Raw genomic sequence first — 17,216 nt, 5'->3', positions numbered from 1 at the left:
TAGGGAGAACTTATATTTAAAGTTTTCACTGTCTGCCATCTTTTAAAGTGGATAAGAAATGATGATAACCTTTATCTTCAATACTTGAGTAGTCTTATATGATAAATCTTTGTTCGTTGATACACTGTTCATGTCAGATTTCAAGGAGGTTGATTTTCAAATATCATATATACAGTGTAGACTCACCCCCTAGTGATGGTAACCATGACAGCCAAGTGATCAGACATCAACAAGATCATCATATGGAAAAAGAACAAAACAGACATAAATACATGCTGGGCGTATTGACATATATTTGTAAGGCTGAAGTATCACAGTTTAAAACCCTGATATCTTAAGGTTATATGTGTTGGGTCAGTCAAAAACAAGCATCCATGCTTCATTACTCGACTGTATCCTGACAATAAAAATCAGAAATTTATTACTTAGAATCATAAATTAACCATATTATGCACAAGTACTCATAAATACAAAAGTAAGCAGGAACTATTAAAGGGAAGTAACTCCTAGGAAAAATGCAACACCAGAATAACTCATGACATTAACCGACAGCAACATGTCTGTTCAGCTGAGATACCTTCCTTCCACTAAAAAAGTATATAAATGATAGCTAGTTTGCCAGAAAAGTGTGTAGATTATACTTACATTCTGCATATCCAGGTGATCATGGAAAGAAAGGAATCATTAAATGTATTATCAGTGTGGAGACAAAATTCAATACAGAAGTCAGTTGTAAAATACTATACATTATCTAGTTATTACAAAATAAAGTTATCATGTAACTACCCTGTTATAAGTATAATAAGACTTATTCCATAATTGTAATTTCACATGTGTAATATGACCTAAAAGAACTGTGATTGGCTGAAGGTTTCAATTGTTTCTATGGTAACATCATAGCTTTGTGAGGTCACCAAAGAAAGAGATATAAAATAAGAATATCTGTGAAAGAATGTGTTGCCAGAACAGATGGAAAACCTGTCAACCAACCAGTGTAAGAAAAGGACAGAAGATTAAGGAGATATTTACCGTTCTCTTGTTGATGTCAATGTTTGTCTTGCCCAACACAAGCTTCAGAACCTCAGGGTTACCATGTTTAGCAGCCCAATGTACAGCTGTCTGTCAACACAATTACACACATCGGTTAACAGTCACTGACGCATGGTGATCAAATATCATAGCCCTAAAAAATCAGCAGTGTCTTTTAATCACTTCTACGATATAATCATCACATTTTTGTAAATAAAATTCAGAACTATTTTATGTTTTAAGACTTAACTTTGAATTTCCAAATTCCAGAAAATGGCAATGAAATGTTTGATGATTCCGATGGTTTCTTGTGATTTGTACAGGTCATCATGAACATGACAACATTTGTATACCTCATCATTAACATGACAACATTTGTACAGGTCATCATTAACATGACAACATTTGTATAGGTCATCATTAACATGACAACATTCGTACAGGTCATCATTAACATGACAACATTCGTATAGGTCATCATTAACATGACAACATTTGTATAGGTCATCATTAACATGACAACATTTGTACAGGTCAGGTCATCATTAACATGACAACATTTGTACAGGTCATCATTAACATGACAACATTTGTATAGGTCATCATTAACATGACAACATTTGTATAGGTCATCATTAACATGACAACATTTGTATAGGTCATCATTAACATGAACATGACAATCATGAACATGACAACATTCGTATAGGTCATCATGAACATGACAACATTTGTATACGTCATCATGAACATGACAACATTTGTACAGGTCATCATGAACATGACAACATTTGTATAGGTCATCATTAACTTGACAACATTCGTACAGGTCATCATTAACATGACAACATTCGTAAAGGTCATCATTAACATGACAACATTCGTATAGGTCATCATTAACATGACAACATTTGTATAGGTCATCATTAACATGACAACATTTGTATAGGTCATCATTAACATGACAACATTCGTATAGGTCATCATTAACATGACAACATTTGTATAGGTCATCATTAACATGACAACATTTGTATAGGTCATCATTAACATGACAACATTCGTATAGGTCATCATTAACATGACAACATTTGTACAGGTCATCATTAACATGACAACATTTGTATAGGTCATCATTAACATGACAACATTTGTACAGGTCATCATGAACATGACAACATTTGTATAGGTCATCATGAACATGACAACATTTGTACAGGTCATCATGAACATGACAACATTTGTATAGGTCATCATCAACATGACAACATTTGTACAGGTCATCATTAACATGACAACGTTCAGTCAGTTGGTCAGTATACAGATAATTCATGATATCAAAATCAAGAACATAAACACAGAATTATCACCTATATGAAATCACCACACATCCAGCTGTACTTACATACTAATGAGGAAGGATCCAACCAGTGCAGCAGCCGCAACAAGACAGGGAAACAATAACATGATAAATATTCCTTTAAAAAATCATCCACACAAAAACAGGCAGTAATTTTTTACCATGAAAAGTATTTATATTTACTATATCTAATTGTTTATATCAATTAAGACTCCTTATATAGAGACTGTAAACAATAAAATAGTATCAACTTATGGTAAATAGGTACAACGATAAATTTATACATCCGCAATAATTGTTATATATTCAACAGACAGAAACTGCAATGAAAGCAATAATATCTTATTACAATATTTTGAGTGTTGAAAGTGCTAAAATATGTTCACCACAAAGATATATATATTGACAGTATGTGGTAACACCGTCAGAATATGAGAAATATATCATCAAAATTTTTAACAGATACAATAAATATTTTTTGTACAGTGAACTAGTAATACATTACCTCTGAAGAAAACATTACTAAGCAATGACTTATCATATAAATCTCCTGTTTACCAACTACAGGCATTAGCCAGCATCACATTCTGTGTTATACTTACGCCCTGGAGAGGTAGGACATGAAAAAGAGAATCAAGAGAAAATATTAGAAATAAAAGAAGGAGATTAAATTTAGAGTATTCACACTAGTATCCAGTAAAAAGACACCAATCTCTTTATGTCTTATTTTATTTTCAGTACCATTTTCGCTGTAACAATCTCAAACCATACGTGTTATAATCTTGGACAGTCCTAGGAAGGCGTAAGCAGCACTTCACTTATCTTAAGACATTACTCTACATCAAAGAGGAGGTGAAGCAGGCACCATGGAAGTATAGACTTTAATTCTAGTTCCTAGAAAGGGTTTACACAACTAGGTATAACCAAAACTTTCAGAAATAACTCTTTAAACATATAACTTTGTTGTTTCAGTACACGTTAAGATTAAGACGTTATAGTGACAGCTAATGTTTGTTACTTGGGGAGGTAATCCATCAACAGTTGGGGGGTAAAGAGACAGTACTTACATTTGTGAAGTCCTTTCAGATGGAACAGGAAACAGGGAAAAAAGAAAGAAAACAGACATTAAATTACCTGATGTTTAAACACGGTCATCTAAAGCTGACCATAATCACAAGCTCTAATGTTGTGATAATTCACCTATTTACGGTCAAATGTTTTCATTAAAATTGATATTAAATCAAAACACAAACTATGGCAGGCTGATTCTGGGCAATCAAATGCAGTTCATCAATCACAAAAAATCTCAGGGCATGCAAATGTCTGTCAGTTTCAGATAAACCAGCACCTAATAAACCCACAAAAAATCCTGGTCCTTATTTTGTTGTTAATATCGTTCTTGTTTAGGTAGTGTGACCATGACAAATTTATCTTATCCCAATCGTCATGCTAGATAAATGGCAGTTATTTACAGGGATGTAGGTATGTTTATCCATGTAAGTTCATGTAATGTGGCTGAAATAGTTTTTAGTAGCATTTAAAACTTTAGCATAAACACTAATCTTATCTCCAACTAATTTACAGAATGCCTCCACACACAATCCTACACACTAATACTACAGCATGTAAAATACTTACCCTCACTCTCACCAAGTCAGGATTCTTGGAGAGGAGTTTGTGCATGGGATGATAATCTCCGGAGGCACAAACTACCAACCACTCACGCTCATGAGGTTCCAACTATGTGAACACAATCATAACCCAATATAAAATTAATTAAAAAGGAGGTAAAATATGGACAAAAGAAATATTTACACAAAGACTCTTAAAAAAGTAGCAGGAGACTAAACCCAGATGTTCCAGAAGAGCAAGCATATTTTGCTTCATTGACAAGACCCGCCATGAAAATCTTTGTCAATCCATGTAAGTAATGTCACATTCTCAAATGAGAACACGGTATATAACAATGGGATAAACAGGCAAACTAATGAGCATCACACATGTCTTGTATCACACAAATAAACAGAATATTTCTCAATGAGATCACTACTACCATTGAAAAACTTCTCCATAATTTTCTAAATCATGCAAAATCATCAAATACCAAATGAAAAAGAGATAAACATTCTCCTTTCCTTAATGTATAGATAACAGCTCACAGATATATGAATTGTACTAACTTTTTTTTATAATATACATGTACCCAGGTATTTAAGTTTTAGATACAAACAAAGGGAAGTAACAACTTCTGTAATGGAGTTTCCATTCCAGCATACAGTTTAAAAGGGAGGTAATTACCATGTTGACATACATACCAAAGTATAGGCAGATCCTGAGGAGTGGGAGTCCTCATCAACATCTCGTTCTCGATCACGTGACTGAAATTTATAGTTGTTAAAGCAAAATCAATACAAATGAAAAAAACAAACACTTTCTTAATTTAGTAAACTGATTAATTTAGTTAAAGCATGCTTATAACAAAAAACAGAAACAAAGCTCCAGTCTTTTGTTAGTATACAAGTATTCCCATCCAAAAATTAAAAAAAAAAAAAAGAATCAAATATTTCATATAAAACCTGACTTACTTCATTCATAATATTATAAATTATTAGACCCTGAAAAACTAATTTTGTAAGTAAACTATACAAAGATCTTAAGATTTTGTGTCTCAACCTAGAACTCTATAGAAAAGCAATGAAAATTTTAAAAATTGGCCATGCATAAGGATATCACTTTGTACTAACTAAAAGTACATGTAAAATGTTATGAACAAGTTTTGGCTTAAATCTGTGTTTCAGTCTCGGGGATACAACGTTGTTTTCTGATAAACATAGATCTGTTTGAGTATAGAAATATAGAAATGCATCTTTTTCAACAACAGTTTAAAAAAAAAAAATGAGAGTAGATATATAAATTTTTTTCATAAAGGAATTCCCAAGAAACTACTTGTACATGACATTTATTATCATTTATAAATATCTCTGGAATTGTAAATAAAGGCTATTGTATACCAGAACTATACCTAGAGACTATTAATATTTATAATAAGCTGATGACCAATTCAAAGATCCTGTTTTTTCATGGATAGTCTGAATCGGAATCATGGCACAGAAGACACCTTAATAATTAAATTTATAAATCAATTATCCAACCAGAAAATTAGGTAAAGAGGCATATATAATACTATCTACCATCACATGTTAGAAAGTTTGCTGATATCACAACAAAGGGTAAAATACTTCATGCAGTTCCCCATGCATAACCTGCTCAGGTTAATCTTCAGCGATACCCTGTATCATATTATTAGACTAGGAACTGAGAATGTTTAAACAAAAATGTGATTCCAGTTCTGTGATGTTAACTATAATCATAATGAAGCAATTGTATGCAGCAGTTATTTTGCAAAACAAGGAACTTTGATTAAAGTTAGCAAGAAGAAGCAAACAATGTGTTTTGTTGTTATACCTAAACAATTTCATTAAATCATGCTTGTTCCTGTAAAATACTTACAAGATGTTTTAAAATATCACTGTCATCATCAAGTCTCTGGCAGTGAAACCTACATGCTGTTATGTAAGTTACCTAATTTATGTTGAAACCTTTGACAACTTTACCTATCTATTGATAACTACAGGACTGTCACCAGTACGTTTCTACATCTTTCTGACAGGTTATTGAGTCAAAGTCACTATTATCAAAGACCATGTACTTGTATAATACTTGGGAGTAGACCTAAACATCAAAGTAATGTAACATACATCTATATGTTTATAAACAAATTTCTCTCCATATCTTAGTAATGAATCACATTACTGTAAATTGTCAAAATGTAATGAAGTCAAATGTAGATTTTAAACCTGATTTATCAAGATTTTTTTTTATCCTACTCAGCAACAGTTCTTTTTTTCATTCCTTTGGTAAAAATATAGCAATTTACAAGTTCTTTGGTACAAATAGTCAGAGATCTTCTGAAAGGATTATAGTAAGTATGATTACAATATTTTTTGTTCTACTTAGATGAACTCTAAATTCTGATAAAACCCCAGTTAGTATAAAACTGACTCTTATGTCTTTCTTTTTATGATGGCTGACTCGTTGTAATTCAGACTCTGTCTCCATGCGATTCAAATGTTTGGCACGGTCCTTGACACTTATGATTGAGGCATTGACATCATCCAAGTCTGTACTGGAGGCAATGGACTGCTGGGAACCCCTGGACACCTGCAAGGTCAAACGGGTACAAAACCGCCCAAAGGTCATCAATGATCACCATACAATATCAGATGACATATCCAAATATGATATCTGGAGCATGCAAATTTCTAGGATTTCACACAAATATTAAGTATGATAAACAAGTGGTCAGGCAGGTAAGTAGATACAGGTTCTTATCATGATCAACTCATCACATCTGATGGTACAAGTTGATGTTTCATTAGAAGTTGTGATGGAAAAACAGCTTGTCCCATATATTTCCCTTCAAGACGTTCTCCTTAACTTGAATTGTTAACGATAAATACAGTGTACTATCCCTATATACAGTATACCATTCCTCCCACTATACAGTATACCATCCCTGTATACAGTATTCTATCCCTGTATACAGTATACCATTCCTCCCACTATACAGTATACCATCCCTGTATACAGTATACCATTCCTCCCACTATACAGTATACCATCCCTGTATACAGTATACCATTCTCCCACTATACCCTGTATACAGTATACCATACAGTCCTCCCACTATACAGTATACCATCCCTGTATACAGTATACCATTCCTCCCACTATACAGTATACCATCCCTGTATACAGTATACCATTCCTCCCACTATACAGTATACCATCCCTGTATACAGTATACCATCCCTGTATACAGTATACCATTCCTCCCACTATACAGTATACCATCCCTGTATACAGTATACCATTCCTCCCACTATACAGTATACCATCCCTGTATACAGTATACCATTCCTCCCACTATACAGTATACCATCCCTGTATACAGTATTCTATCCCTGTATACAGTATACCATTCCTCCCACTATAAAGTGTATCATCCCTGTATACTGTGTTCTAATTCCCCTACATAATAATCTCATGTAAACATACCCTTCAAACAAGGTTCACATGAATGCTGAAATGATGAGAACAATCGTAAGTAAAGGGGCAGTGTTTATCTATTTACCTATAGAATTAAAAACATAATGAGAAGTACCTTGTAATTAGTCGTTTTCTGTATTATTCACCCTTGATTATGTAAAAACTGCAATTTTAATGGGAATACAAAATGTACCATATATACAATGTTGGATTATATACTGGTAAGCTATACACACCAGCTTCTTTATATATGTTCTCTCCCAGCGGAAAAAGCCCTAAACTTGCCCCAATAAGCAAATTATATACAAACCAGACTTACACAGTGTATTAACATACAATAATAATTACGTGTTGTAAATGTTGTGCTATATTATAGGTGCAGAATGTCTGGTAAGTTGTGCATTGATCAATGTCGAAAATTAAAAAGAAACAGGTTTAGATGTTTTGGTACCGGACAAGGGTAATGTATACAGGTTTTCATCAATAAAAGGAAGATATTCCCTTCAAGGGTTTAATATCCAAAGAAGTCAAATCTAAGTTGTTTTGATGATTCTAAATCATCTATTTATAGATATGATGAATAAAAAAATAATAGATAACAAGTTATTGACAGAATTAATTTTGAAATTTCAATAAAGAACTTTGTGAACCAAGATTGTTAGCACAGCACAATAGATATAGACAGGTTTGTATGTCTACAGTTGTATTTATTGGTATCAGTCAAACATTGAGGATGTTTTAAAGATCAAAACAGACTTAAAAGACTTTCACTCATATTGACAAGTACACAACTACTGGTATGTTTCTACAATAGAATCACAACTATCTAGTCAGGACTTTAGGTGACATAAACCTCACAACAATTTCCATATGTAAAAGTGTGAATCTAAAAACAAACATTGTCATGAAACATGCTTTAAAACATGAACATGCACTGCATACTGACTATATGCAACATGAAACAATGTCAGTGTTTAAACTTTGAACACATAACACATGGTTATTTGATATAAATCTGTACAGTGGCAGTCATTTATCTTTAAAAGGAAGATTCAGGTGTATGTTGGAGTCACAGTAAAAGTGAAAAAACCAGTTGAACTCTATTTAAAAAGTAAAAAGGCCTTAACAGATGAACCCCATTTTGCCTTTATCATAGTACAAATAGTACAAACAGTACAATAGTAAAAATTAAAAGGAACCAACAGAAGGTTTTTGTTCCTGCTTTAAGCGATGTCAGAGTTCTTGAAATGGGTATGTGCTGAAATGCACAAGTTTGGAATAAGGATGAGGAGGTCCTTGAGGTCCTTGTCTAACAAACAACCACAAAACAAGGCTGAATATTTTACAGGTCATCACAGATATATCATTGGATAGTCAGAGCTTTTTATATACATGTATATATATGTTGTCCAGGGAATGTGGATAGTATGATAAGAAATTTTGTAGACATGATTTTTACTTTTGATATGTGTACTGTTGGAATGAAGGTTGAATATTTTACCTGATGCTCTATAACCAAAGATACTCCGACCAAAGTCCTGTAAGTGTTTATACTTACCGTGGACGATGCTGCTGATGATACAGATATTGTTCCCATACTGGCGCTACTAGTCATGGACATTTCTGGAGTTGTCTCCCTTGAAGTGATATTTGTCTCACTGCGTACTTTAGACATGCCACCTCCATCAACTTGATCTGAACCCCCTGGGTTTGCTGGAGGCTCAGAGTGAGCACGGATATCATTTCGTGGGTCCTGGTTGTCATTGACCTTCTGACCCTGTTCCTTAGCATCGGATCGAAATTTCTTCTTCAGCACCAAAACCTTTTCACCTCTCTGATGAAGAAATGGAAACATCAGTATAAGTGACATTTTTTTTGTTTGTTATGAAAGTTTGGCTCAAACCAGGTATTACTAACCTGGGTCAAAACATCAAACGTAGACCTGAATCTTCCATAATTCATTTTAGTTTAACCTGATTGGGATGATATTAACATGAAAAAAATGTATAAGAGAAGTAAGGCTAATCATGAAAATAATGTTATGAACATAGATAATGTATAAAACAGATCTTTTTGTCACAATATACAAACCAAATGTAAAAGAAAGAAAATTAAAATGTCATTGTGACATCCATTATGAAGATTTCATGATTTAAAAAAAAGAAAACAAAAACAGTGGCAAACACACTGCTATGAATGCCATTTATCTGTGGCATGACAAGAATGAAGCCAGGTGATCAACATATTAACTCTTAAAATCAGGGTGTTGCCTTATTACAGGACATAAGTAGAATAACATGACTGATCTGCAGTAAGTGGACTTATTATCAGCGTGGGCTTATTGTTGAAAATTCAGGTTAGATGTGAAATATCAATCACAATCATAAAGAGTCAAATGTATACTAACAAGTTACTCTGATACCAACAAAGGCAGAGGTTATATCCTATACTGATAGGCCCCTGATAGACACAAGTGTTACATCCTATACTGACAGGCCCCTGATAGACACAAATGTTACATTCTCTACTGACAGGCCCCTGATAGACTCTACTGACAGGCCCCTGATAGACACAAGTGTTACATCCTATACTGACAGGCCCCTGATAGACACAAATGTTACATTCTCTACTGACAGGCCCCTGATAGACACAAATGTTACATTCTCTACTGACAGGCCCCTGATAGACACAAGTGTTACATCCTCTACTGACAGGCCCCTGATAGACACAAATGTTACATTCTCTACTGACAGGCCCCTGATAGACACAAATGTTACATTCTCTACTGACAGGCCCCTGATAGACACAAATGTTACATTCTCTACTGACAGGCCCCTGATAGACACAAATGTTACATCCTCTACTGACAGGCCCCTGATAGACACAAGTGTTACATCCTCTACTGACAGGCCCCTGATAGACGCAATACCTAGTAAAATATACTACAAGATTCACTGAAATATGAAAAAGGTACTTACCTCATCTACTTTGATAGTTGCTAGAGTATTTACAAAATCCTTGAAATTTTCTCGATTTTTACCTGAAATAGAAATAAACACTATCAAAGGTATCTGCAAATACCATTTTGAATATATGTACCTGGTATAGCTAATTGTTTTAGCTTATTTGTATTTAGAAAATTGAAAATCCTTCATGAAGAAATGGTAATCACATTTACAAGAACAGCCTTCATTCACATGACTCTTCACTATCACAAATGTAAAAGTACTGTCCCTTGATAAAAGTAAAGTGATCATGTGACTTTTGACTCTAACTTTGACTGATGACTATCAAAATCTTAGAAGCTGTAAACCTTAATGTTGTGATACTATGGTATAAATATGAAATAAATCTGTTGAGAGATCTATGAAATATCTCACTTGAACAAAATACTTCACACTGAAAAATTGGAAGAATATGCAACAAGCAACAAAACTTGTTAAGTGAACAGACAAAACAAGGTTGAGTGTTTTTGTCAGTTTTTTCTCTTACATGAACAATACTGAGCACCAATGAAACAGCCATTATTTTTCTACATCCCGGCTAGAAATCAGATCCAGAACTCCTGACTCACTAGAATATTGCTTTTCTGATTAATCCAGAGAGAAATTCTCTCTTGACAAGGTATTTATAGCTAACAAACAGCAGCGTTTAACTAGAGTAACGTGTGGACAATCAAAATGACAATGCTTGTTTAGTTCTCTTTCTTCTGCTTATCTGTTACTTTTGCCTGACACTGGCATGAAGGGAAAGCCATTGGGAATAGGAAATATATTTTTTTAACTTTTTTCTGCAGAATGTATAAGACCTAATTAGTATCACACATTATTAAGATAAATGAGAATATGTGGTAGGAGATATAAACCCACAGAGCTTTTCTGAAATGCACACGTTTTGTGTATTGACGTCAGATAGTAGAGCAATTGACATTTGCAAAGTTATGTTGCTACCATGAACAAATTATTGCTCTACAGTGTGTGTTCACAGCAAGTTTCCAAAATGACTTCTGGTGAAGACAGCTATCCAAACAAGCTTATTCCTTTGTGGGTTTGAAACTGAAGAGCACCATATACAAATTGTAATTTTGATATTTTGTTCCGAGAAACATATTTGCAAACAGATCCTGTTCAGTGTTGTATGTAGTGCCTCTATCAGTTCATGTCTAGAATGAGCTCCACAAAGCCTTTTAACACTGTTAATAATGATTATGGTTGAATTACATGTTGACTTTGTTTCCTAAGTGGAACAAAAACCTATGTAAAGGTCATTTATGCTTTTTTTAGAAGTCATATATCAATACAGATTGTACAAACGACACACAAGTGAATAACACCATTTACCAGGCAATACAAATTTAGAGTTAGATATAGTACAGCCAATCAATAAATTAAACTGCATGCTACAGCTGTTTTATTCTCCTAGGCCTTGTCAGTGATGCTAAGGGCCTAAACGTTAAACATATGAGGTGATTAAGGAACATCCAAAGTGGTAATAAGAAATGTCTAAAGCTAGATGTGGAGGTGTACTAGCCCCATACTTCAGTAAATCTCATAACTTTCATATATCTGATAATTAGAAAAATGTTATGTAGATATGTAGATTCTGAAGTGTGCCATTGTTTGAATGAATTAAAATGTGGGATGCAGTTATGGAAAACCTCAGTGACATGAAAGCAGGTCAAGGTCATACATTTGCATCAACTTTGTATCCCTTCACAGCCAGCATGATACAGTTAAAATATCAGTACTTTAGGCATTTCATTCTATTGAGAAGTTGTTTGAAGATTTTCAAACATCTGACCTCTGTAATCTTGAAAGGGGATTAAGGTGAATGTAACCTATTTAAAAAAAAAATACATGTACACTGTAAATCGAAAAAAGAAGAGAAGCAACTCCTGAAGCCAGGTCACCAAACAGTATATTCTACTTTCTTCTACATCTGGTTGTCTGAATTTGGTAGGCCACAGCTGGTTGCCTGAAACCTTGCTAACAACACACATCATCTTAGGCTACATCTGGTTGCCTGAAATCTATTTTTAAAAAACACAACACATATCAACTTGGTAGGCTATAGCTGGTTGCCTAAAACTTCGCTGATAGAACAACACACACATCAACTTAGTAGGCCACAGTTTGTTGCCTGAAACCTAACTGATAACACACATCATTTTAGGCTACAGCTGGTTGCCTGAATCTATTAGGAAAAACCACAACACACTTCAACTTGGTAGGCTAAGCTGGTTGCCTGGAACATTCTGGTTGTCAGTGAAATTCAAACTTTTTGCATATTTGCTCAATTTTAGATGATTTCTTGGAATTTCATTTTTGCAATTTTTCAGTATCTATGTACACATTTTAGTAACACACTATAGTGTGCCAATCCAATATGGCATCATTCACTCATTGTGATGTCTACAAATAAAGATGCAAGCCACAGGTGTGCTTTCAGCAGGATGTTTTTGTGCAAAAAACGTACTGTGCTATGAATGTGAAATGTGTGGGAGAAGCAATTAAGATATGCAGTGTAGTTAATAATGAAATTAGGAAATTTTACATCTCACCATTAGAACCTCAATTTCAGATCTATAGCTGCAAAAAACTACGCCTTCAAATCATCCTTCTTTACCCAAATCACAGTCTAATGGAATGTCCTCCCTGCGACCATAGTAGAGAGTGCTACCACATACAGCTTCAAAATCAAAATCAGCTCAAACTATTCTAACACCTCTCCTGTACATCAACTTTACTGTATGTACATAGATATATGTTCAATCTCTTTTTTAGCATCATTCACACACTCCAGATGATCTATCTATGCAAAGGAGGTTTGGTGAAATTAAAGAAGATGAGTATAAAGGGATGCAAGTACCTAAATTGCAGATGAAGTTCGACCAACTCAGTGGAAAAGGTGCCCTATGTTTGATTCACCGCCTCACTAGATTTGCCATCCATATTTTGATATGCACACCATAATTAAGACTAGGCAGGATTCATTTGTTTACATTTGCTATACAGCCAGATTTACCAGTACTTCAGTCTTGGTCGTAACAGCAAAAGTGTGTTGATCTACAGGCTGGGCACAACATTTCATATGTGTTATAGCCCTACACTTGAGGGATAGTTACCACTTTGAATAATCAGTTAGTTGCCACTCAAATGCAGGGTCATTTTAAGTAGTTCTATTAAACATTTCCAAACAAAAAATGTGTCAATGCATTATCACACATTTTTAAACAAAAGGTTGTTAATTATGTTGTGTCACTTTTTGTGAAAATCACAAATTTTATCACCCCCCCCATTTTTTTATCAACTGCTTATATTGTAGCTAAAAATAGAACTTAAGTAAATTCAGGCCTATCTTTGACATTTGCACTAAATTCTGCCACTGGCTACACTTTGTACTAGGTACAGAACAAATTTAGTGATATAAAACGTTATTTTAACACAAAGTTAGAAGTAATAACATTTAATAATTCCTTTTGTATTATATACTTTACACCAATGTCTAGCACCACGTGAAAAATCATTCTGAGTGACCATCTGAAAAATATCTTAATCCACATTTTAAGATAATGTATACACATGATAATGCAGTATAGTGAACTGTCATGGAGTTTAATAGGATTGAGTGTCCTGGGAGTGGCGTGAGACACATTAAGTGCCCAGCAGTTCATTAATCAATATATTTTTTTTATATTGTTTTTGTATTATACACTTTACTACAGTGTCTAGTAACATGCAAAAAATTGTTCTGATTGACTTACCACAGAGTATTGAAATATGCTGTTTAAGTTGATGCAGTGTCCACAGATAACACTATACTCAATTACTGAGGGCATACCCAACTCTATATGTTACAGATTAACTAATCTACCTGGTGACACTGACCACAGCTAAATGATAAGTACAGTTCGAGTGTCACCTGTCACCTCTCAAGTAGTTATTTGTACATGTAATATATATTATATATGTGTTAAAAGTTTGTTAGGAACTACGTGTATCTTGTGTCCTCAATAAACATGTTTGAGAAATTTTACAGTTTCAGTGTAATTTTCATTTTACAAGCATAGAAACATCTAGGCATATATATAGCATGTAACCCTGGTAAAATACTATCCGCAATATACCACTCGGCTAGAGAGAACTTCTCTTTAGCTCGATTGGTTGAGCGTCAGACTAGTAAGCCAGGGGTCCCGTGTTCGATTCCTAGCGGAAGCATTGAAATAAATAATGACCTCTCCCACGCTGGCGCCCATGTAGGGACCTGGGAATAGTACTTAGTCATGCCCCATCAGCATCGCTGTAACCCCTGGAAACTCGAGGACGAGTTATTTCCTGGAGGGGGAGTATGTAACCCTGGTAAAATGCTATCCGCAATATACCACTTGGCTAGAGAGAACTTCTCTTTAGCTTGATTGGTTGAGCGTCAGACTAGTAAGCCAGGGGTCCCGGGTTCGATTCCTAGCGGAGGCATTGAGATGGCAAAATGACCTCTATTACATAGCATATATGTCCATTTTTCATCATGAATTATAAGACAATTAGTGATATAAAGATTTTATGAAAAACTGGTAAATTGTACTTCAGTTAATTTGAATTTGAGTATGTACATATTTAGGCCATTTCAATTTGTTTTTATTCAGTAAATTTGATTGAAATTAATATTAAATGCATATGTATTCGGGCATGACATGGCACTTTTGAAATATGCTGACCCTGAAAAGTACTGTTTTTAATGTTTAGTCAAATAACATGGCTATTTACAAAACAATGCCAGCTTCAGTTGTCTTGCGAACCAAGTCTATAGGTCCTTCTTAGGGTGGACTCCATCTGGAAAGGCAGCAGTTTAATGAACTGTCTGGCGCTAAAGATACCCAGGACATTTCATTGGGTACACCCGACTATTGCCCCATGAAGGGTTGATATGCCTAACCTAAGGAAGTATCTCATCCGATCTCATGCCTGTTGCTGGAATTACTGCAACCATACTCAGTCTCAATAGTTCCGATCCTTAGGTTACAAATTGTCCCAATGTATGATACATAAATCGAAATTATTTTAATCTATACCTTAACGTGTAAATCGGACGACCAGTCGAAATATCTTCGACAATTAGGTGTAATCGTGGAAGGTTACGTGCTAGAAATATCATGTTTTCATTAATTGGATACTTACCCTTGAATTGTGGATCATTTAAATCGGCCTTGAATCTTGTAACGAGTTCGTGATTTGTGACTTTATTGCCCCGTTGTTCGATAAATTCTCTGACAGCTTCCAATGTAAACCCGGAAGCTGCCATTTTCAAAATAGTCCTTATCGCTACAACGCTTCATTCAGAAACAAGCGTGTAGTTGATCATGTTAGGCGGCGTTCGATTAGGGAAAGAAATATATCCTTGTAGGTCCATACACGCATGTTGAATTTCTTCTCTCGCTCTCCCACCCCCTCTCTCTCTCGCTCGCTCTCCCTCGCTCACTCACATTTTAATAAAGAGTGTTTAAACAGAGCTATAATATAAGCACTGGGCCCCCGAAAAATTAAGCGATGATCTTACTTCTATGAAGCAAAGACAAAACAGACCAAGTAAGCTGCCATACATGAATGGAAATCTTAGAAGCTTAGCTATTTTTTAGAAAACCAACGGTTTTAATTAATACTGAAAATAAAGAACTACAGAAAATTGGAAAAGTTATAGGAAAAAGAGAAATTTAGTTATCAAATTGAAAAAAAATGTCTGTATCAGAGTATTTTAGAGTCTGATGTAGTGACGGTCCTATAGAAGACTTATGGTTCACCATCAAACCAAAGCCAAAGGTGATAATAATATTTTATTGTGGGGGAAATAAATGTTGATCAAAAGTAGTTTGTGAAACTTTTAATTATCACTTTAGTGATGTTGCTGACAACAAAATATAAAAAATGAATATTAATTGTGATACCATGAAAGTGTCGTCATTATTAGGGACCATATTCATTATCCTTTCAGTTTTTCTTTTTCCGCTATTGGGCACAGCGATGTTACCGCGGTTTTATTTAAAGTTCTAGAAAGGAAAGTCACAGATGTAGACAACATATCGTGCACAATCCTAAAATGTTGTGTACACACCGCCATTCCAGTTCTTTAAGACCTTTAATTACTTTTTATTAACAGTTGCATCTTTCCGGAAGTTTGTTCAGGTAACATCAGTATATAAGACTAATGACCCCGGTCTGGACAAAACCAATTATAGGTCAGTTAGTGTACTTCCCAGTATCTCCAATGTTTGTAAAAGAATCCCGCATGATCAACTGTCTTCATTAAAAAAAAACCCACGTCTTTCATCCTTACTTAGCTACCTATAGCATCGGTTTCGGTTGTCAGCAGATAGTGTCAAACTGTGATGCTTTGCTATAATTGATATTTTTCACCGTTATCTACTGTGGTCTATGATCTTAAGTATGTTTACATGACTGTGTTCCTTTGTTTTTCTTTGTTGAAATACAAGTTAATTCGAGCTTATGTTTACCGTTGCCATACATTCAACATAAAATAACGGTTCTTGTATTTTCCACGAATCTGTGGTTCCGTTGCGCGTAAAACTAAAATTCCATAGAGGGTTTACTTGTAGTTGCTTAAAGCTTGGTTAGCTTAATTTCCCTAAAGTAAAATTTGTCACAATAAATGTATAAATAACTCCCGCATGTATATCCGTATTCTCGGTCAGATAGGTAGTCAACAC

General features: G+C 34.5%; 1 protein-coding gene across 1 annotated transcript; it reads right to left on the bottom strand.

The window, feature by feature from the left end:
* Positions 1-382: 382 nt before the first annotated feature.
* On the bottom strand, positions 383-15,796 carry LOC132554249 (ankyrin repeat domain-containing protein SOWAHC-like). The gene is made up of 9 exons (XM_060218556.1): positions 15,673-15,796; positions 10,477-10,538; positions 9,057-9,332; positions 6,452-6,610; positions 4,705-4,767; positions 4,028-4,129; positions 3,457-3,468; positions 1,030-1,119; positions 383-397 (listed from the first exon to the last, which is right to left on the bottom strand). The coding sequence occupies exons 1-9, from the start codon at positions 15,794-15,796 to the stop codon at positions 383-385; spliced, it is 903 nt and encodes a 300-aa protein (XP_060074539.1).
* Between the last annotated feature and the right edge of the window lie 1,420 nt (positions 15,797-17,216).

This window comes from Ylistrum balloti, unplaced genomic scaffold (genome assembly GCF_031769215.1).
Source record: "Ylistrum balloti isolate Yb309-2 unplaced genomic scaffold, AGI_CSIRO_Ybal_v1 Utg370388, whole genome shotgun sequence".
In the NCBI taxonomy this organism is placed as follows: Eukaryota; Metazoa; Mollusca; class Bivalvia; order Pectinida; family Pectinidae; genus Ylistrum; species Ylistrum balloti.
The sequence above is the reverse complement of the archived record's forward strand: the minus strand, read 5'-3'. Positions and strand labels throughout refer to the sequence as shown.